The following is a 22,922-nucleotide window of genomic DNA, read 5'->3' on the forward strand; positions in this document are numbered from 1 at the left end:
GAGGAGAGGATATGCATTAGAGCTTTTCTGAGGAAGAAAATAACCTAAAAAAAAATGTATGAAAAATTGCTAAGGCTGCAGAAAGCTTGACCTCTGAAACTGATAAGAAAGAACTCCATGATTGGAAATACTATGCCAAAGATTAAACCCTGAACTTTTTAGAAACTCCATAAGTCTGTGTCTCAGGACCCCGGAGCATAAAGCATTTTACTTGCATGTAGAAGTAGTCAGCCTTATAGCAAGTACCAAAAAGAAGGAAAGTCATCTTTAAGAGAGTTAATAGAATTCATTCCAACAAAATTGACAGTGTGAAGATTACTTTGACATTGCCAGAGGGAAAGTAACAGCTCTCAATATGAAGGTAAATAACAAAGACATTAGTGTGGGTGGGATGCTGAGAAAGACAGTGGACACAAATAAAACAATTCAGGGAGAAAAATTAGAGGATTATAAAATCATTATCAATAGTTGTCTATATATCTGGCTCACAAGAAGCGGCACTCAAAACAAATCATTAATATGAGAATTCTGTGGATTATAACTAAAAATTGTATTCATAAATATATTTTATTTAAGGAGAATCTTATTTTGCATGCTTTATGATTAGATGCAGAAAAGTAAAAATGTATTTTCCAAATGCTATTTGCAATGGGGAAGAGAATTTTCTTTACTAGTGAGTGCTTGGGATACACAAATATCAGATGATGTCTCTGCTTGTCTCAATAGCTTTTGGAGATTTTCAAAATCAACTGCAGCAGTGAAATTTATTGGGAAAATCTTGGTAAATAATTTAAATAATAGAATCAGAAGAATTTTTAAGACTCTTATGCCAAAATAATACTGTAATCATGAAATATATCCAGTAAGATACTTAAAAGTATATATATAATGGATTTTCCCATATCTTATCTGATAAAGGATATACACAGATAAACATATATGTGGATGTGTTTGTGTGTATAAAATTGCTTACTATAAAAACCAACATTTCCTGTAAAAAAGGAAAACTGAAACAAATAAAATTGCTCCCACAACCCTCAAATTACAAATAAGCCCACTTCCTTAGTGAAAAAAAAACCCAAAAAAATTCCTGTCTTTAATGCATATGTACATCTATATATGCATTTGCTATTACACACTTTTTTAATATTACTCAAATTCATGTATGATTTAAAAATTCCAAAGACAAAATATGCTATTATTTTTATCAAAACATATAGCTACAAATCAGATTGCCACACTACCCCAGTCATCTTTAATCTTCACAATCAATACAAGGAGACAATAAGAATTCAACAAACACTGTGGAAGCATAGTATGTGATAACTTTCACATGGAAAATATATACAAGGGATAGTCTTTAGCTTATAGATTAGTGATGAATGCAGACACCTAAATGGGATATTTAAATAAAGTATCATAAGGAAAATGATGGAGATAGGCACAGGTTGCTAGGATACCAGAGTGTTTTGGAGAGAGTTGAAGCAGAGCCTGGGCTGAGAATTTCTATGAATACTCCTTGGAGGCAGTGATGAAACTTGAGACATAGGTAAGAATTATATAAATGTAGAAGAGAAAAAGATATTATGGGAAAAACAAATAGAATGCATAAAGGCATGTAAATACAAGAAACTATAAACAGCTGATAGTTTTTTTATGTAAATTACATGTCTAGAGTGGTGGTTGATGCAATTACAAAGGTTGCAGGGGTCAGGCCATGAAAGCTATACTGGAGCTGGGGCATATCTTTTAGGCAATGTGAATGACTTTAGAACTTTATGCATAGGCGTATTATGATTAGATGTTTTCACTGGGAAGATGAGTTGGAGGAAACTGGATTATACTAGAGGCATGGGGACAAAAATAGCATTGCAGTAATTCTAAAGGCATGTAAGATTCAGATCCAGAAATGTGGTATTAGAAAGAAGAGATAGATTGAAAAATATCTATGAGACTCTATGATGTAGAGTCATGGTAGTGCTTCTTGATGGATTAGATTCAAGCGTGCAATGAAGAAAATGGAAGGCCTCTAGCTTGAGAATATAGGTGGATGATAGTGCTAATCAAATAATCTAAAGATACAGAAGGAGAAATTAGCATTGAGGTTTGGATAGGTCTAATATTCTGTGTTTGATCTACCTATAGACTATCAGGTAGAAATAGCCAGTAAGCACTTGGGCATATGTTTTAGAATTAAGCAGAGAAATCTGCTGGAGATAATACAGATAAGGAATTATCAGTATGTAAGTGGAAGCGAAACTCACAATTTGGATATGGTCAACAAGGAAAAATGAAAATTAGAGTCAGTTAGGTAAGGAATTCAGGAGAATATTAAGATTATAAGATGAAGTGAAAAAAGTGCTTGCCAATAAAACCGAGTTCTGTACAAATGCATGTGAAGAAAATTAGAAGTGGAGTTCCAAAAACAAGGAAAGGGAATTGAAGATGGAAGTCAATAGTTAAGGATGACTACAGATATGAAGAGAAAGATAAAGGCAGAAATCTCACATTAGTCAATATAAAAGTCATTTCAGGGTAAGCTAAGGAGTGTTTATGTTGGAGACAAGGAGGCTGAGGGAAATAGCAATGGCTGGAGAGAGAATGAGAGGTGTGAAGAACTGAATAAAAACATCTAGAATCTGTAAGCAACAAAAAAGACTGTCTCTCCAAATATGATATAAAATTTAAAAATTATAAGCCTGAAGATAACTTTTCTCAGAGTGAATACTTTGTTGCTTTGTCTATTTCCAGTGTTACCTGCTTTGGTGATCATGTTAGTCTGCCTCTAGGTACATGTTGTAATGAAGAGAAAATGAGATTAGACCTTCTTTTCAAAAGACTTAATTAAAAAAAATCAAAGTAAATAAGTAGAGACTTTTATTTAAAAATAATTATTACAGAATTTTACCACTATAATGTGTTTCTATATATTATATATAGAAGTATTGTAATGTATTAAATCATTATGTTCTTCATCAAGAACTAACTTGTGTTGTAGGTGAATTATAACTCAAAAGCAAACAAACAACAAGAAAAACTTATAGAAAAAGAGATGAGAGATTTGTGATTACCAGAGTCAAAGGTTTGAGTGAGAGGTGGTCAAAAAGTACAAACTTCCAATTAAAAGATTAATAAGTACTTTGGATGGAATATGCAGTGTGATATGTAACACTGGTGTATGTTATATATGAAAGTTGTTAAAAGAGTAAATCTTGAATTCTCAACAGAAGAGAATTAAAAAAAAATTTAATTTTGTCTATGTGCTATGACAAGTGTTCACTAAACTTACTGTGGTGATCATTTACAAATTAAAAGGATTACTGCAGTATCTGGGCCAGGGGACTACTCTGATAGGGAGAACAATAGGATGGTAAGATCTTCCAACATCTGAAGAGTTAGGCAAAGGGGATTTTTCTTTCATAAAGAGGAGTACACAAGACTGGAATGAATCAGGTGTAGAGAAGCGAGATGAAAGGGTGGCCCAGAATGTTGTACCCTGAGCCCAGCCTATCCTTAGGAGGGGTTTTTTGTTGGCTCAAGCCTGAGAGAGAGCCCAAGTTCAAGGGTCTAGAGAAAGGAGAGAAGCTTGACCAATTTTTGGTTATAAGCGTTTTACTATAATTGATCAGCAAAGACAAGCAACTCAAGCAACCACTGGAGTCAAAGAATGTGAATCTGCAGGGTCTTGTCTTGTCAGAGGAAAAATGAGAGGGCTTTTTAAGGAGTTTTATCTAAGATATGATAAATGAGACTTATTTGAGTCCTAAGGTGAAGGGTGGTTCTTCACAGTGAGCCTATATAACCAAACACAAGAGGGTGAGGGGATTTCTTAGCCATCAGGTAAAATTCAACATTTTTCACTGGAAAAAAAAATGAAAGGAGATAAGTTAGCAGGAACTTTGTTCTACTTTTAGGATGAAAGAGACAGAAGCACCTGTGGACAAAGGGGAAGAAGCCAGAGAGAATAAAGGAGATAAATGAACAAAGGTTCTGGAGAAGGGAGAGGAACTGTGTAACCAAGCTGAGAGTGTTATCCTCATCATTAGAAAGAACTTGTCCTCTGATTGTAGAGAAAAGTATTTAGGAGGCACTGAAGTTTGAAGAGGGAGGACTAGAGAAAGTTGCAGTAGTTTGTCTGTTTGATATAATACCACAATAAAACATACAGGTGATAGGTATGTGGTGGTAAATAAATAAAACCTAAATAAATAAATATTTTTGATAGAGTAGACCATCTCCTTTGACTGAGGCACTGAGGCAAGATACCAGAAAGTCATTGGAAATGCAATAGAAGACATCCATTATTTAGATGTAAAAAATTACCAAATTCTAATGATGGCATTGCAAAGAACAAAAATTTGAAATGTTGCCATTACCAAAATTCTCCTCCTTCCAAAACCAGTGTTATGCTACCAAAAGAATCCCATATGCCGTATAACTGAATGGTAAAATTTATCTAAGAAAACCTGTAATTTTAAAACTCAGATAAGAGGAAAATGATGACGTGTAGGAGACATTATGACATCATGAGAATCCCAATCTCAAAGTCTTCTCTCTCTCCCTCTCTCTCTCTTTCTCTCTTGGGTGCGTGTGCACATGTTTTATCTCCACTGTAACATGCCACCACTAGGGCCCTCCATGTCTTAATTTGTGTATTTTTCTGAAGCTGACAATTCTGTGTAATATATTATTTTCTGATGAAGCTTTGTTTAACAGACACCAACAATAATCCTCTAAAGAATTTGTTCTCTGAATTTCTCTAGCAATTTTTTGAACTTCTCCATTGAAGCGTTATGAAACCATTGTTTGCACCACATTAATATCTATAGTAACTTCTATTTTCATCAACAAGTCAGGCAGCTAGAATTTAGGGATATCATAACATTCAATTTAGGAGTATTCTATTGTAAAGTGCTAGAGGCTTTCAGATAGTTATCCATTGTCACTCATTAACTAGTATCAAAGCCTCTTCTTCCATAAAATAAGTAGCAGGAAAGATTTGAAAATTAGCCGAACACCTTGTATCTTATTATTCCACTTATTATTAGAGATTCTCTTTTGCTTTGTTTTGTTTTTAAGGTGTTTTTTTTTTCAGTAACCTTCATTTTTTTTTCTTGTAATCGTGAGGAAACCATTTTTATTTCTCTTAATGCTTTTCTTTTACATGAAACAAAATAGCAATAGAAAAGGAGAGAAGTATAAATGTAACTTTTTTCTTATCTTTTGAATCCAGTAAAGGAGCTAAATTCAATGTATGTATGTATGTATGTATATATGTATGGATGTATTTAGCATTGTAACAGTCTTTCTTGAAGAACAATGCAGTAATCATATATTCAGTACTATAAGGAGTTAAGTCTGTACAAAACTTCCTAAACTTTTTTAGATAAGTATTTTCACAAATCCAGATAGCTGATAATTTTTATTAATTACTTAAGCGGTTTTGTTTGTTTGTTTTAATTAAAGCACCCTGTGGAGGCAACTTAACAGGATCTTCAGGCTTTATTCTTTCCCCAAACTTTCCTCATCCGTATCCCCACAGCAGGGATTGTGACTGGACTATCACTGTCAATGCAGACTATGTTATCTCCTTGGCATTTATCAGGTGAGTTCCTATACATTTTCACATCGAAAAAGGGGGGGGGGGTCATCTTCCTTCAGCATTTGCACTAGGTAAATTTTTATTTCTCTACATGACATTTTATTATTATTCTTGGCCAATTTCGGTATTAATCTTCTGCAATAAACATTTTAAAACCCCTGTCTTCATAGAATAGATGCTAGTCTAGTTCTGAAAGCTAGTGGGTGAACATCTTTCACCAGTTTCCAGTATGGAGGAAACATGTTAAAGGTTGAATAGTTTATTGACTTTCATGAAATGTTATCTCTTTATAATATTTCCTCCCTCCCTGAACTTATAGAACTGATTCCAAAAATTCTGTTTTTCCTAAACTTCAAGATTAAAATGTTAGTACTTCAAGGATTTTTTTTTTTTTGCCATATATGTACCACTAAAACCTTTTTGAAGCATTTAAATACTCATATGTGCAACACCACTTTGGGGGTTGGAAAGATGTGTATTCTACCCACCATCCTTTCTGGTGGTCTCACTGAATCAAGCTGACAAAGAAGAATCTGATGAATCATTTTCCCTTGAATCCTCAACAGAACTTGTATCCTGATAGTACTTTACATGAGGTGTTCCAAAATTTACATTTGTTGTCTAGCAATATTGGTGGCAGGGATAGCTTAGTACAGAAGTAGTGGAGGATGCAGCTTCCTGAGTGGCAAAGAAACAGTTGAGTTTGAGCCCCAGTTCTGCCACAGTCTCTTATGTTACCTTGAGTAAGTTATTTATTTGGATAAGCCTTCGTTTCCTCAACTGGAGCTAACAGCTCTTATTGCAAAATCTGACCTTTTCCCCTTAAGCTTTCAGGGGGAATGTTAGGTATCAGCAACTCAGAGTTCCCAAGTAAACTTGTCCCTAATCTTCAGTGTCCAAGACTGATATGCACCGGCCCTAGTAGCACAACCCCTCCTTCTACTTGCGTGTTAAAGCTGATTGGTATTTCTATAAAATATTAAGCTGAATTATTTATAATATATTGAAGCCAGGTTTAAAAAAATAATTAAGAAATGATAATTCAAACTCATGAAAAATTATAAAAGTATAAATATATGGAATTTATTACTATAATTTGTAGTGATACATTTATAATTGGTAATAACAAAGCAACAATGATGACAATATTGGTTATATGCCAGGACTCAGTTATAAGACAATTTCCAGAAGTAAGTATTATATTCCCATTTTTACAGTAGAGGAAATGGCAGTACACACATTAGAAATGTAGGACATATGATACAAGGTTTAGTTTACTTATAAAATTGTTCTAATTGATAGGCAAGTGTTGTAAGGATAAAGTGCATGACCAAAATTTGATTTCCAGCTGTGTCATTTATTATGTGACCTTAGGGAGACCACTGGTTTTCAGGGCCTCATTGGAAAAATGGAAATGATAATCTCTCCCTTATACCACAAGATTATTGACAAGACTAAGTTAAAATTTATGAAAATGCTTTAAAATAAAATATACTAATAAAATATACTATATACTTTCTAGTTTTTTAGGAAAAATAATCATTATAGCTACTATTCTAAAGGTTCTAGAACAAGATTTTTTGTTTTATTCTCATTTTCAAAGAAGTTACAAATCAGTGTTTTAAATTATTTACTTGAGCCCAAAGATAATGGGCTTCCTTCCAAAGATAATGCATACAGAATATACCTACTACATAATTTACAAAGAACTTGTTTCTAGTGGTTGTCCCAATAGTGATATAGGTAAGGAATTTATAATTCTCATCTCAATCTTAATAATAAAAGAGGTGACATGCAGAAAGTTATGTTTTACCCCAGAACAAGTGTAGTAAGTCATGAAATAAAGCCTTATTCTCCTATTGCTGCTGTATTACCAAAATTAGGCCTCATATTCACTGGAAGGTTTCAAGAGTAATTAATTGAATCAGATGTGTGAAGTTATTATTAAAGCAAATAATAAAAATATGGTGGTCCCCGAGTTTTCTCATGTTACAGAGTCCCTTATATATGGGAAACTTGGGAACCTCTGCATTATCCCAGTCCTTTCATCACCACTGTTTATGCACAAATAAACTAGCTAGATTCCTCTCCCTTTTACATGTACACATAAATGATTAGAACTATGCAAACTTAACCTCTATGAATCTGTTGGATTTGGAAATAGTAATCTCTCACATAACACATTTTTTGTTTAGATGCAGAGATGATAAAACTTGAAAAAATAGTTTCTCCATTGATGGATCTTTAAATGGCAAGGTTTACTGATTTTTGTTTTATGTCATGAACTTGTTGACTTTTCTTAATGACCCAACTGAGTCCATCCTTTCCTCTGTCACAGTATGGATAGGTAATAGACAAATTATTACATGTCTTCTGCCCTCTAAATATGTGGGCTCTATAATCATTATGGGATAATTCTTATACTTTGAAGGTTATTAAGGCAAGTTTATTGTGCAAATTTTGCAATAATTAAATATTTGAATAGTTTACATGTTAAAATATCTTTATTCATAGATTAATTTTGGCAAAGAGACTATTGGTTTTATTCACCTATATTAAATTCTATAAAAAGAAAATATATGTACTTTAAGGATAAAAGAATACATAGCACAATGTGTAGTGCTTTGAGTATTTTAAATGCAAATTTTGTGTTTACAAACTTTTTTCTAATCAACATAGGGTTGAATTTTAAAACAGCAAGAAGACTTAAATTTTGAAGTTCAAGGCAAATAGTACTAATGACAAAAAAAGGGGTTGCATTTTTATGATGCAAGATATCTGGATGAAAAATTTTAAAAAATACTTATTACCCTACATCTTTTACTGATAATAAGTTAACTTACATAAAGATATGTAGCTAACAAGGGCAGAAGCAAAGCTTGAACCTAAACTCTTGACTCCAAATCCTATATCCTTTCATCAGCTTATAAACCATTTGCCTTACATCCATTTGTATTCTCTGTAGACACAATGCCAACTTAGAAATATTTGAAAATATCAAGGAGTATTTTGCTCTTTTTCACTTCTGATTCGATATTGATATTCAGTGTGCTGATATCAGGCAAATTTTCAAATTAGCTTATTTTGACAGGGTTTATTGTTATTTTTAAAGCTATTGACTGAATTTCTATATGATTATGTGACTATTATGCTTACTAACTTAGTAATAACTGTTCCATTTCTCTTTCTTCCTTTATTTCTTTTCTTTTTTCTTTTCCTTCCTTCCTCCCTCCCTTCCTTTCTTCTTTCTTTTTTTTCTTTCTTTCTTAGTTTTAGCATAGAACCAAACTATGACTTCCTCTATATATATGATGGACCAGACAGTAATAGCCCACTAATTGGAAGTTTTCAAGACAGCAAGTTACCAGAGAGAATAGAAAGCAGCTCAAACACCATGCATTTGGCTTTTCGGAGTGATGGATCTGTTAGTTACACTGGATTTCATTTAGAATATAAAGGTAAATGTGGAAATTTGATTTTAGCAACATAATTTTTATTACTTTTTTCCACTTAATGTTTTATTGAAGTACAGTTGATTTACAATGTTGCAATAATTTCTACTGTACAAAAATTATTTAATTATACATATACACATTATCCATTCTTTTTCAGATTCTTTTCCTGTTTAGGATATCAAGAATATTGAGTAGAGTTCCCTGTGTTATACAGTAGATCCCCTTGACTATCCATTCCATATATAAGATTTTAGCATCATGATTTAAATTATGAATATTTTATATAGGAGAATAATGTATTGTATTGACCATTGTCAATGGTTAGTTATATGTGCATTTCTTTTTTTAAAACATTTTAATGAATTTATTACATTTATAATTATACAACAATCATCACAATCCAATTTTATAGCATTTCCATCCAAAACCCCCCAGAGCATCCCCTCTCCCTCCAATCTGTCTCATTTGGAAACCATAAGGTTTTCAAAGTCTGTGAGTCAGTATCTGTTCTGCAAAGTTCATTGTGTTATTTTTTTTAAAAAAAATTCCACATTAAGTGATAATATTTGATGCTGGCATCTCACTGTCTGGCTGACTTCACTAGCATGATAATTTCTAGGTCCATCTATATTGCTCCAAATGCCATTATTTCTTTCCTATTCATGTCTGAGTAATATTCCATTGTGTATATGTAAAACATCTTCTTTATCCAGTCCTCTACTGATGGTAATTTAGGTTGTTTTCATGTCTTGGCTATTGTATATAGTGCTGCAGTGAGCACTGGAATACATATATCTTTTCAAGCCCACGAGTGGGATTGCTGGATCAAATGGTAGTTCTAGTTTTAGTTTTCTGAGGCATCCCCATACTGTTTTCAACAGTGGTTGCACCAATTTGCACTCCCACCAACAGTGTAATAGGGTTCCCTTTTCTCCACACCCTCTCCAGAATTTATTGTTTGTAGACTTTTTGATGAAGACCATTCTGGCTGGTGTAAGGATGTATATGCATTTCTTTCTTTTTTTCTTTTTTTTTTTGTCTTTTTATCCTTTTTAGTGCCACACTTGTGGCATGTGGAGGTTCCCAGGCTAGGGGTCTAATTGGAGCTGTAGCCTCTGGCCTACACCATAGCCATAGCAATGAGGGATCCGAGCCACAACTGTGACCTACACCACAGCTCACGGCAATGCTGGATCCTTGACCCACTGAGTGAGACCAGGGATTGAACCCACAACCTTATGGTTCCTAGTCAGATTCGTTAACCACTGAGCCATGACAGGAACTCCCGTACGTGCATTTCTTAATGCAGACTACCTATAATTCATCTCACAAAAGAGCTCTCACTATAGACTTTTCCTAGGAGTGAGAAGGAAATTAGCATTTCTCTAATTACTACCAAAGGAAATGCATCAGTGCATCAGGTAAACAAATAAGCAATTAGTATACTACAGGAGTTGGCTAAGGCTACAAAATATATTTTGAAAAAAAATCATATTTTGGAAGCTGAAATTTCACTCAAATATCAAGTATTCACAGAGTACTTTCAGTGATAAGGAAAGTACAAAGTATACTACTCACAAAGTACTTCTATAATTGTACTCAGAAAATGTCTAAAAATATTTAAATATACTTTTATTCAGAATAGGGTAAATAAAATCTTGTGATGGGTATAATATTTTAGAATATTTCTGTATTTATTAAATGAATCAATATTATAATGTCTATGAATGTTTATAAATATATTTTCTGAAGTACAAATTAGATCTTAGTTGTTTAAAGTTAAAATTTTTCAATAATTGAGTCCATAAAGGACATACTGATAAGGTTATCATTTGAGTTCTGAAAATGCATACTTTGAATTTATTACTTACTGTTTGGGTTTTCTTTTTTCAGTATGAAATATTTTCAATAACTGAAAAGTACACAGAATAATAAAAAACTTCAAAATATTTACTTTTCAACTTGACTAATCTTAACATGTTACCATATTTGCTTCAGATCTCTTATTTTGTTTTGATAAGTATAATATTACACATACAATTGAAACTCCTGCACTTGCAGTCGAAAAAGGGCTTTGTTTCTTCAGGGCTAGCAAAAGAAGTCAAGATAAATTCTACAGTTTCACATGGCCTGCATGGCTGGGTTAAGGAAGGCTCTCGTAGGGAGGAAAATCAAGTCAGTAAGACACAGATGTTTGGATATCTCCTCTATCTCCATCATTACTTGGAAATGCTTGCCAGGGCAAGGTATCTGCTCAATATTGATGTGGTATGGATTTCAATGCAGTGGAAAGATTAAACCCTCTATCATTCTCTCAATGTACTGAGCAAAGTAAGAAAACGGCCTTGTCAGTGAGAGAATATACAAGCCAAGCTGTTTGGTCCAGCACTAAGGATTTGGAATCGAACACTAAGGATGAGCAGCTAAATTAAACTGTCTGAAAATGCTAGCTTCTACAAACCAGGGGATCCTTGGGAAGCTTAGACTATGGGTTGGAAATATTGATCTCATAGAGATTTGAACTTAAGCAACATGCCAAGTCTCCCACTGGAAGAAGATCCACATACTGTATACCAGGACTCAACCAACTATCCAGCCAAACCATAATGAGCAGTCAAGATCTTTTTCAGACACTCCTGCTCATTCCACAACAGTACACTCCTAACTCTGAATTGATGCTTATCTTTTCCATGCATGTAGCTTGTACATATTTTTATATTTTCCATCATGTACACATCCTTCATCCTATTTTTGTAAAACTTTATTTTCATCACTTACGTATCATTGTGAAAATTGTATTTTCATTTACATTGTTTGAGATTTATCAATGATAAAGTTTATTAATTTATGATAGCCCATCATTAATTTATTTATATTCTACCCATGATATTCCATCCATAAATTCATTTATTTATAATATTCCATTATACAGTTAATTTATAGATTTTTCTGATAGACATTTGAGTTCTTTTGGTTTTCCACTATAAACTATGATGAAATGACCATTCTTTTACATACCTTCTTGAATGTATATGTGATAGTGTCTCTGAGCTATCTCTATACCTAGGGGTAGGATTATTGGATCAAAGGATGTGAAACTCCTGAACCTCACTACATATCCACAAATTATTCTTGGAAAAGGTTGTACCAATTTATATCCCCAATAGCAGAAAAAATGTTTCAGAAACTCCATTTTTAATAGAGATGTAACCTGACATATAACATTATACTATTTTTAGGTATACGTACAACATAATAATTTGATACATGTATATATTGCAAAGTAATTACCATAGTAAGGTTAGGTAACATTCATCACCACAAATATTTACAATTTTTTCTTGTGATGAGAACTTTTTAGATCTATTCCCTTAGCAATTTTTAAATATAGGATATATACAGCATTAGGTATAGTCACCATACTATACATTATGTCTATAGAACTCTTTATCTTATAAATGCAAATTTCTTTATCTTATAAATGGAAATTTCTTCCTCTCAGGGAGGAAGAAATTTTGATGTGCTCTTCTAGAGTCTTCTAGTTGGTCTAAGAATTAAATTTACCTAGGACAGATTAGCAGGAGAAAATCAAAGTTTTAATAACCTGTACACATGGTAAAGACTTAAAACTGAGTAGCCAAAATGACTGAAACCCCCACCTTCAGTACCATCTTCAGCTAAAGACAAAAGAAAATGTTGAGGGATAGTGGTTTGGGACTTTAAAGGGGAGGAAAGCAATTCATAGTGATGAAAAAGCAAGTGTTGATAAATAAATGTTTGCTGGGCCATGCAGAGACCAGGAGACAGAGAAGGGACTCTGTTCTCTAGGTCCTGCTGAGTTTCCCATATTGCAAGTAGCCTGTATTTTTTGCAGATATCTCCGGTCATAGCTCTGTTCTAAGAATAGGCCTGTTAGCTAAATTCTTTAGGAAGCTAAGGAGAATATAAAAAGAAATTCCTGAATTTTCTGTTTCTTAAAAATAGTCAGCCTAGATTAATACTCATGCAAATTTTGGTCCCCTACATACCCTTTGATCACCTTCATTCATTTCACCCATACCCACTCTCTACCTTGGTGTCTGGCAATCACCAATCTGTTCTATTTATAAGTTTATTTATTTTTTTGGTTCCCACATATAAGTATCCAAATTATCTCACTTAGCATAATGTTCTCAAGATCCATCTTCTTATCTCAAATGGCAGAATTTCCTTCTTTTTATGGCTTAATAATATCCCACTATTATTTATATAGACTACATTGTCTTTATTCATTCATCCAACGATGGATACTTAAGTAGTTTCCATATTTTGGCTATTTTAAATAATGCTGCAATAAACTTGGGGATGCAGATATCTTTTAGAGATAGTGATTTTAAGAAACCACATTTTGAAACCCAGTGATCTCATCATGCTTGAGTTATCAATCTCATGGGTGTTAAATATTATCTTGTTGTTTTTATTGCCTTTTCTCTACTTACTCTTAAGCATTTTTTTCCAATTTTGCATATTTAAGTTTCTTTTTTGTAAATCGCATATTCTTAATCACTGCACATTTTTTCTAATCAGTTGCTTACTTATTTTTATTTATAGTGTAGGAAATCTTTTTGTATATTATATATTAATCCTTTATCTGTTATCTATGTATACTAAAAAACATACCATCCTTGGCTAGGGTTTCATTTTATTTCTGGTTTCTTTTGATTTACAAACATTTTAAAAATCACTACCAATATTTAATCTTTCCTTTTCTTCATGATTTATACTTTTAATGCCTTGATTAAAAAGCCTCCCTTATTATAAGATCATAAAAGCAGTTTCCTGAACTTTATTGAAGTTTTAAAACTTTGCTTTACAGCTTTAATCTCTTTCATCAGTGCAGAGTTTATTGTAACGTAAGCTAGGAACCAATTTTATTTTTCTGTTGTCCTAGTTCTAGCTCTGTTTATTGACAGATAATGTTACTGCTATCAAATATTGAGTTTCTGTATAACTGCTTCTCAACTTTCTATTCTGTCCCATTGGCTTATTTTTCTATCTCCAGGAAAATACTTATCAGAATTTTTTACTGTGGCTTTAAAATAAGATATGATAATAAGTAGGCAGATGCAATACCTTATACCTCTTCAAAACTGTCTTGGTGTCTGTTAATTTTTTTTGACTTAAAAATTTTTTTTGTTGTAGTTCATTTACAATGTTATGTCAATTTCTACTGTATAACAAAGTGATCCAGTTATACATATATATGCATTCTTTTTTATCATATTATCTTTCATCATGTTCCATCACAAATGATTGGATATAGTTCCCTGTGCTATACAGCAGGACCTCATTGCTTATCCACTCTAAATGTGATAGCTTACATCTACTAACCACAACCTCCCAGTCCATCCCACTCCCTCCCTCCTCTCCCTTGGCAACCACAAGTTTGTTCTCCATGTCCATGAGTTTGTTTCTTTTCTGTAGATAGGTTCATGGTTCTGTAGATAGAATCCATATATTAGATTCCAGATATAAGTGATATAATATGGTATTTGCCTTTCTCTTTCTGACTTACTTGACTTAGTATAAGAATCTCTGGTTCCATCCATGTTGTTGCAAATGGGATTATTTTGTTCATTTTTATGGCTGAATAGTATTCCATTGTGTATATATAGCATGTCTTCTTAATCCATTCATCTGTCAATGGACATTTAGGTTGCTTCCTTGTCTTGACTATTGTGATTAGTGCTGCAATGAACATAGGGGTGTGTGTATATTTTTGCATGAAAGTTTTGTCTGGTGTGTGTCCAGGAGTGGGATTGCTAGATCATATGGTAATTCTATATTTCATTTTCTGAGATACCTCCTTACTGTTTTCCATAGTAGTATACCAATTTACATTCCTACCAGCATTGCAGGAGGGTTCCTTTTCCTCCACACCCTCTCCATCATTTATTTGTGGACTCATTAATGATAACATTCTGACTGATGTGAGGTGATACCTCATTATAGTTTTGATTTGCATTTTCCTAATAATTAATTATGTTGAACATTTTTTCATGTGCCCATTGGCCTCTGTATGTCTTTGGAGAAATGTCTATTTAGGTCTTCTGCCCATTTTCCAATGGGTGGTTGGCTTTTTTGCTGTTGAGTTATGTGAGTTGTTCGTATATTTTAGAGATTTAGCCCTTGTCGTTTGCATCATTTGTAACAATTTTCTCCCATTCTGTAGATTATCTTTTTTTTAATGCATTTCTTAGCTGTACAAAAGCTTATAAGTTTGATTAGGTCCCATTGGTTTATTATTTTTTTTTTCTATTGCCTTTGGAGAGTGAATTAAGAAAACATTTGTATGGTTGATGTCAAAGAATGCTTTGCCAATGTTTTCTTCTGGGAGTTTGATGGTGTCTTTTCCTATGTTTGAGTCTTTAAGCCATTTTGAGTTTGTTTTTGTGCAGGGTGTGTTCTAATTTCATTGATGTGCATGCAGCTATCCAGTTTTCCTGGAACTACTGAAGAGACTTTTTCCCATCTTTTATTTATTCTTCCTTTGTCAGAGATTGACCAGGAGTTCCTATTGTGGCTCACTGGTAACAAACACAACTAATATCCTAGAGGATATGGATTTGATCCATGGCCTCACTTAGTGGGTTAAGGATCTGGTGTTACTGTGAGCTGTGGTGTATGTCACAGACACGGCTCAGACCTGGCATTGCTGTGGCTGTGGGGTAGGCTGGAAGCTGCAGCTCCAGTTCGAACCTTAGACTGGGAACATGTAGCAGATGCAGCCCTAAAAAAAGAAAAATAAAAAGAAACCCACATAACTGACCATTAGTTTTTGGATTTATTTTGTGGTTCCATATATATTTTTAGTTTGTTTTAGTTCTGTGAAAAATGTCATGGATAATTTGATAGGGATTGCATTAAATCTGTAGATTGCTTTGGGTAGTATGGCAATTCTAATGATATTCATTCTTCCAATCCAGGAGCATGGAATACCTTTGCATTTCTTTGGATCTTCTTTAATATCCTTGATTAATGTTTTATAGTTCTCAGCATATAAGTCTTTTGCCTCCTTGGTCAGCTTTATCCCTAGGGGGTATGATTTTAAAAGTTATTGTATTTGCATATTCCTTTTCTAATATTTCATTATTATTACACAGAAATGCTACTGATTTCTGAATGTTTATCTTATATCCTGATACTTGGCCGAATTTGTTGATCAGTTCTAGTCATTTTTGTGTGGAGTCATTGGAGTTTTCTAAATATAGTATCATGTCATCTGCACTGAGTGACAAGTTTATCTCCTCTCTTCCAATTTGGATACATTTTGTTTATCTTGTTTGTCTGATTGCTGTGGCTAGGACTTCCAATATTATCTTGAAAAAAAGTGGTGAGACTGTGGGTTTGTCATAAATGGATTTTATTATATTAAGGTATGTTCCCTCTATACCTATTTTGGTAAGAGTTTTTATCATGAATGGATGTTGGACTTTGTCAGATGCTTTTTCTTTTGTTAATATTGTGTATGATGTTGATTGATTTGCATGTGTTGAACCATCCTTGTGAATCTAGGATGAATCCCACTTGGTCGTGGTGTATGATCATTTTTATATGTTGTTGGATTCAGTTGGCTAAAATTTTGTTGAGAATTTTTGTGTCTGTATTCATCAAAGACAGGCATATGATTTTAATTTTAGTATTATCTTTTTCTGGTTTTGGCTTTAGAGTGATGGTGGCTTATACAATGTCATTTGGATTATTCCTTCTTCTTCAGCCCCTGGAAAAGTTTAAGAAGGATGGGTATAAATTTTTCTTTGTATGTGTGGTAGAATTTGCCTGTGAAGTCATCTGGTCCTGGACTTTTGTTTGTAGGGAGTGTTCTTATTACATATTCAATTTCATTTCTAGTGATCAGTCTGTTCAATTGATCCATTTCTTCTTGATTCAGTTTTGGTGAGCTCTGTGTATCTAGAAAGTTGTCCATTTCTTATAGGTTGTCAGGTTTATTGGCATATAATTGTTCATAGTATTCTCTTATTATTTTTTTGTATTTTTTAGTATCCATTGAGATTTCTTGTTTTTCATTTTGATTTTGTTTGAGTTCTTTCTCTCTTGGTGAGTCTGGGCAGAGGTTTCTGATTTTTTTTTTTTACCAGTTCAAAGCATCAGCTCTTGGTTTTATTAATTTGTTCATGTTTTTGAATCTCCTTTTATTGATTTGTTCTCCGATCTTTATGATTTCCTTCCTTCTGGTGACTTTAGGTTTTGCTTTTTCTTCTTTTTCTAATTCTTTTTGTGGTATTTTAAGTTGTTGCTTTGAGATTTTTCTTTTTCTTTTCTTTTTTTTTTTGAGGAAAGCCTGTGACACTATAGCTATGAAATTGCCTCTAAGCACTGCTTTTGCAGCATCCCATAGATTTTGAATGGTTGTGTTTTCATTGTCATTTGTCTCGAGGTATTTTTTAAATTTTCCTTTTGATTTTTTCATTGACCCATGTTATTTAGTAACATATTGTTTAATTTCCATGTAGTCAGTTTTTTTCTCATTTCTTTTCTTGTGGTTGATTTCTAGGTTCATGCCATTGTGGTCAGAGAAGATGCTTGAAATCATTTCTATATTCTTAAATTGATTGGGGTTAGTTTTATGCCCCATATGTGGTCAATCCTTGAGAATTTTCCATGTGCACTTGAAAGGAATGTATATTCTGATTTTTTTTGGATATAATGTCCTGAAAATATCAATTAAATCTAACTTTTCTATTGTGTCATTTAGGATCTCTGTTGCCTTATTGACCTTCAGTCTAGAGAATCTGTCCACTGATGCGAGTGAGGTGTTAAAATCTCCTACTGTTATTTATTACCATCAATTTCCCCTTTTTTGTCTGTTAGTACTTGTTGCATATATTTGGGTGCTCCTATATGAGGGGTTAATAATTGTTTTGAACTTTTTCTTTCTTTCTTTCTTTCTTTCTTTTTTTTTTTTTGTCTTTTTGCCATTTCTTGGGCCGCTCCCACAGCATATGGAGGTTCCCAGGCTAGGGGTCTAATCGGAGCTGTAGCTGCTGGCCTACACCAGAGTCACAGCAACTCAGGATCCAAGCCGTGTCTGCAACCTACACCACAGCTCACGGCAATGCCAGATCGTTAACCTACTGAGCAAGGGCAGGGATGGAACCTGCAACCTCATGGTTCCTAGTCGGATTCGTTAACCACTGAACCACGATGGGAACTCCTGAACTTTTTTGATTTCAGAATTAAATGTATTCTGCCTATTCTACATATTCAATTTGATTAGGGCTGTACTGAATTTATAAATTATTTGGGGTTAAATTGAAGTATGTATGATATTTAATTATCACATTTATTAATATGGCATATTTTCAATTTACTTATATCTTATTTGCTCTTCTTCAGTAATGATTCATAATTTCTAAGTAAAAGTCTATCTAAATCCTAAATGTTGGGAGTTCCCTTGTGGCTCAGTGGGTTAAGGATCTGGCATTGTCACTGCTGTGGCTCAGGTCACTGCCATGGCATGTGTTTGATTCCTGGCCCAGAAATTTCCACATGCCATGGATATGTCCCCCAACAGATGTAAATGTCTTGTAATCTCCATTGTAAATATGTGATATTTTTATTATTATATTTTGCTTATTGCTGCTAATAATAAGACCACATAGATTTTTGCAGTTATGCCTTGTATCTAGTGAACTTGTTTAAGTCTTTCATCCTTTTATGAGTTATCATATTTTTTTTGTAGATTTTTTTAAAAATTTTTTGTCTAGTCAGTGATAGTTCAGTTTCTTTCTAGTCTGTACATACAGTTTCACCCCCTACTCTGGGTAGGAAATTCAATGATATGTCAAACTGAAACAGTGATGGCTGTCATCCCATGTCATTGCTAGTTTATATGGAATACATCTAATATTTCACCTTTAAGTATGATATTAATAAGAAATAACATTTTTTAACTCATTGCTTTCAAGGACATTTCAAAGGTATTACATATAAAAATCATTTACTTCCATGAATAAAGATGTTTTAGCACAACAAGGTTAAATATTTTGCCCAAAGTTGTATGACAGAGCTAAGATTTCATTTAGAGTAGCCTCAAAGAATGCTCTTATCTAAAATATTATATTCTACCTAGAGATATACTTTTTCAGTTATAGCAAGTTCTCTTCTATTTCTGGTTTACTAAAACTCTTTTAATCATAAAAGTATTAAGTTGTATCAATTATGTTTTCATCAGCTATTGAAAATATCACATGATTTTCCTTTGTGAAGCTCTTAATGTTGTAAATTATATTACGATTTTGAAAATTAAAACATCTTTACATTCATAGGATAAAACAAGTTTGTTCATTTTTTAAAAATATATTTTCTGATTACAATATACTAATTCATTAAATTTTTGTAATTGTGGAATATATTGCCATATGTTTATTACCATCTATTAAAAATAAGTCATCATTGATATACTGCCATGAGATTAGTCTGTACTTTTTCTTCCTTATATTGTCCTTGTTTAGTTTTGACCAATATTGTGCAACTGCTTAACTGTGGGAACATTCTTAATTTCCTAATACATAAAAATTTGTACAAGGTAGGGCTCATGCATTTCTCAAATATTTGGTAGAACTTTCCTGTAAAACTATGGACTTGGTATTTTGAGGAAGTAGAAAATTAGTTGTTATAAATCTATTAAGGTTTTCTATTTCATCTTAGATTTTTGAAAATCTTTTCCTAAAAACTAGTTATTTTCATCCAAGTTTTCAAATGTTTAGACATAAAAATGTTCACGTAGTTCTTTTACTTTTTCTGTTGCTGTATGTTTTTATTAACATTACCTAGTATTTTTGCTAATATTGTTTTTACCTAAATGATTTCTTCCCTTCTATTTTCTCCAGATTTTTTTCTAATTTATTTAAATAAATCCTTAGCTTATTAATTTTTCAGTTTTTTTTCTGCTAGTATTTTTTCTGGGGGCAATGAACTTTCCTCCAAGTACTACTATGGCTGTTTTGCAAACATTTTGATATATGAAAATTTCTTATTATGCAGTTCTAAATTTGTTCTAATTGAACTGCCTTATGATTTTTTTATTTTATTTTTTTATTTGTTTTATCTTTTTTTTTTGCCTTATTTTTTTCTCTACTTAAGAGTTACTTAGAAGTGCGGAAATTTCTTATTATGCAATTCTAAATTTGTTCTAATTGAACTGCCTTATGATTTTTTTTTCTCTGTTTAAGAGTTACTTATAAGTGCTTACAGGAGTTGCCGTTGTAACTCAGCAGAAATGAATGCCACTAAGAACCATGAGGTTGTGTATACCATCCCTGGCCTTGCTCAGTGGGTTAAGATCTGGCATTTCCATGAACTGTAGTGTAGGTTGCAGACATGGCTTGGATCTGGTATTGCTATGGTTCTGGCATAGGCCAGCAGCTACAGCTCCCATTCAACCCCTAGCCTAGGAAACCTCCATATGCCACCTGTGCAGCCCTAAAAAGAAAAAAAAAGTGCTTCCAAATCTTATAATCAGTTTCAATGTTTACTTACATATGAATTTCTAATTTACTTGCACTATGGTCAGATATGTATGATTCCAATTCTTGACATATCTTATTGTTTATCATGTGGCCTCTTATTGGTCACTTTTTATGCATGCCCCCAAAAGAATGTCATTTAATTTATGGATATAGTTTTTATATAGACTCATTAAATTCAGCTCTCGATTTATATTTCTCAAATATGTATATCCTTGCCATTTAAAAAAAATCTACTTGATCTAGCAATTATTGAAATAGTTGGGAAAATCTATTCTTTCTTTTTATTTTATTTTTTTTAAATTTTAATGATTTTTGTTTTCTATATTATGGGACCATATTTTCAGGTTCATATACATTGTATTTTTATCATTTTTGGGGGGTGTATTAAGTTGATTTATGTTTGTTTGCTTTCCCAATCTTATTTTGTACTTTCTACTCCTTTTGCTTTTTTATGCTACTATCAACATTTTCTCCTTTTATCAAAGTCATATCACTACCTGATATTTTATTGTTTATATTTGCTTGTTCATTTACTATATGCACTCTCATTTACACCTCTATATGCTTACACATATACTAAAATATAGCATTATCGAATTTAAGAAAACTTAGAGACACATTCATGTTGCATTTTATATGTGGGAACTGGCTCTTTAGGAATATCTACTTATATCTGAAAGGTAACAGGTTTATAAATAAGGCCTGTGAAAGAAAAGAAGAAAGAAATAAATGAAGGAAGAAGGGAAGGGAGAGAGAGAGAGGGAGAAAAAGAGAAAAGCAATTAAGTAAAGCTAGGTTCTACTGTGAAGTTATATTTAATAAAACATTTTCAGAGACCCTTAGGGTAAAAGATATAGGAAGAATGCCACAAACACTACCATACTCAGGGTAGATGGTGCTAATTTTTATAGTATTCTTCCTCATGGAAGCTGGACTTGACCTCACAATTCTTCCTTTACATAACATTCTAGGTAGCCATGATTAAATCCAGGTAATTAAGCACTTGCGATAAAACCTATTTACCATATCTCAGCTAAATATATGTTCTTTCCTATTTCCCAGGTTGGTCAATTTCTATTCCCATTATATCCAAGAAGTTAAGACTTGCACTGCTATAGGAAAAGGGCCATCAATACACATTAAAAAAAAAGACAATATGAATTACTTATTATGTACTTTATTATAAGTGCAATGATTAGCTCTCTTAATATGGTATCTCTGTCCTTCCCATGAGCAGGCACACTTATAAATGCAATAAAATGTTAACTAAAAAGCATTATAAGTATTGCTGTCCCTATTTTACAAATGAAAAAATTGAAATTTGGATTATTAAAATTAATTGCATAATATGGCATAAATTACTTTATCATAACAATAAAGGCAATAAAAATATGAGAGTACAACTAGAGAGAAATATATAAGCATTCCATGAACTGCAATTGTTTTCCTTGGATTCTACAACTACTCTTCACCATCCTCAACTATTACACCTGCACCCACTTACAATTCTATGAGGTCTTATTTTTATACACCAGATATTATTTTTTCACAGTGGTAGTAATGAATTTATCATACTCCCCAAATCCAACCTAATTTTCTGGACTGGTCCTCAAAATCCTCATCCACAGGAAAATTCCATTCCCCACTTCACAGGATCCCCACTCCAGGATCTGTCTTTCATTATCAGCCTCCCTATATTCTATTCTTATTTCAAAAACTGTTACTTCTTTTATTGCCTAGTTTCTTAAAGCTGATAAAATGGTCTTTACATTTATTTCTACCATAGACAAACAAACATGTCAGAATTTTCAAGATAAAACATACACTTCCAAAATGAATTGGCATATAACTGGAGGCCCTGGGTAGTGAAAACTATTCCTCTGTCATCTGTAATTCATGTCATATTCTGTGACTTAAGGATGTGGATTTCTGTTGTCACTCAAAAAGTAAAGCTTTTGGAGTTCCCATCGTGGCTCAGTGGCTAACGAATCTGACTAGGAACCATGAGGTTGCGGGTTCAATCCCTGGCTTTGCTCAGCATGTTAAGGATCTGGCGTTGCCGTGAGCTATCGTGTAGGTTGCAGACACGGTTCTGATCTGGCGTTGCTGTGGCTCTGGCATAGGCCTGTGGCTACAGCTCCGATTAGACCCTTAGCCTGGGAACCTCCATGTGCCGCGGGAGCAGCCCTAGAAAAGGCAAAAAGACAAAAAAAAAAAAAGGTAAAGCTTTTAAGTCCTAACTCACTCTAAATAATGGCCTTAGGAGGTCTTTACTTAAAAAGCCATAGGTCCAGAACCTACCTCTATTAGAGCTCATACCAGAGCAGAGTTGCT

General features: G+C 33.1%; 1 protein-coding gene across 2 annotated transcripts in view; it reads left to right on the plus strand.

The window, feature by feature from the left end:
* The window catches only part of CSMD3 (CUB and Sushi multiple domains 3), a 1,203,192-nt gene that overhangs the window by 912,177 nt on the left and 268,093 nt on the right, over nucleotides 1–22,922 (plus strand). For both annotated transcript variants that reach the window (XM_047783389.1, XM_047783390.1), the window contains 2 exons: nucleotides 5,467–5,605; nucleotides 8,873–9,060. In XM_047783389.1, the coding sequence (XP_047639345.1) occupies nucleotides 5,467–5,605; nucleotides 8,873–9,060 (327 nt within the window). The remainder of the gene's footprint in view (nucleotides 1–5,466; nucleotides 5,606–8,872; nucleotides 9,061–22,922) is intronic.

Source organism: Phacochoerus africanus, chromosome 6, assembly GCF_016906955.1.
Source record: "Phacochoerus africanus isolate WHEZ1 chromosome 6, ROS_Pafr_v1, whole genome shotgun sequence".
NCBI lineage: Eukaryota > Metazoa > Chordata > Mammalia > Artiodactyla > Suidae > Phacochoerus > Phacochoerus africanus.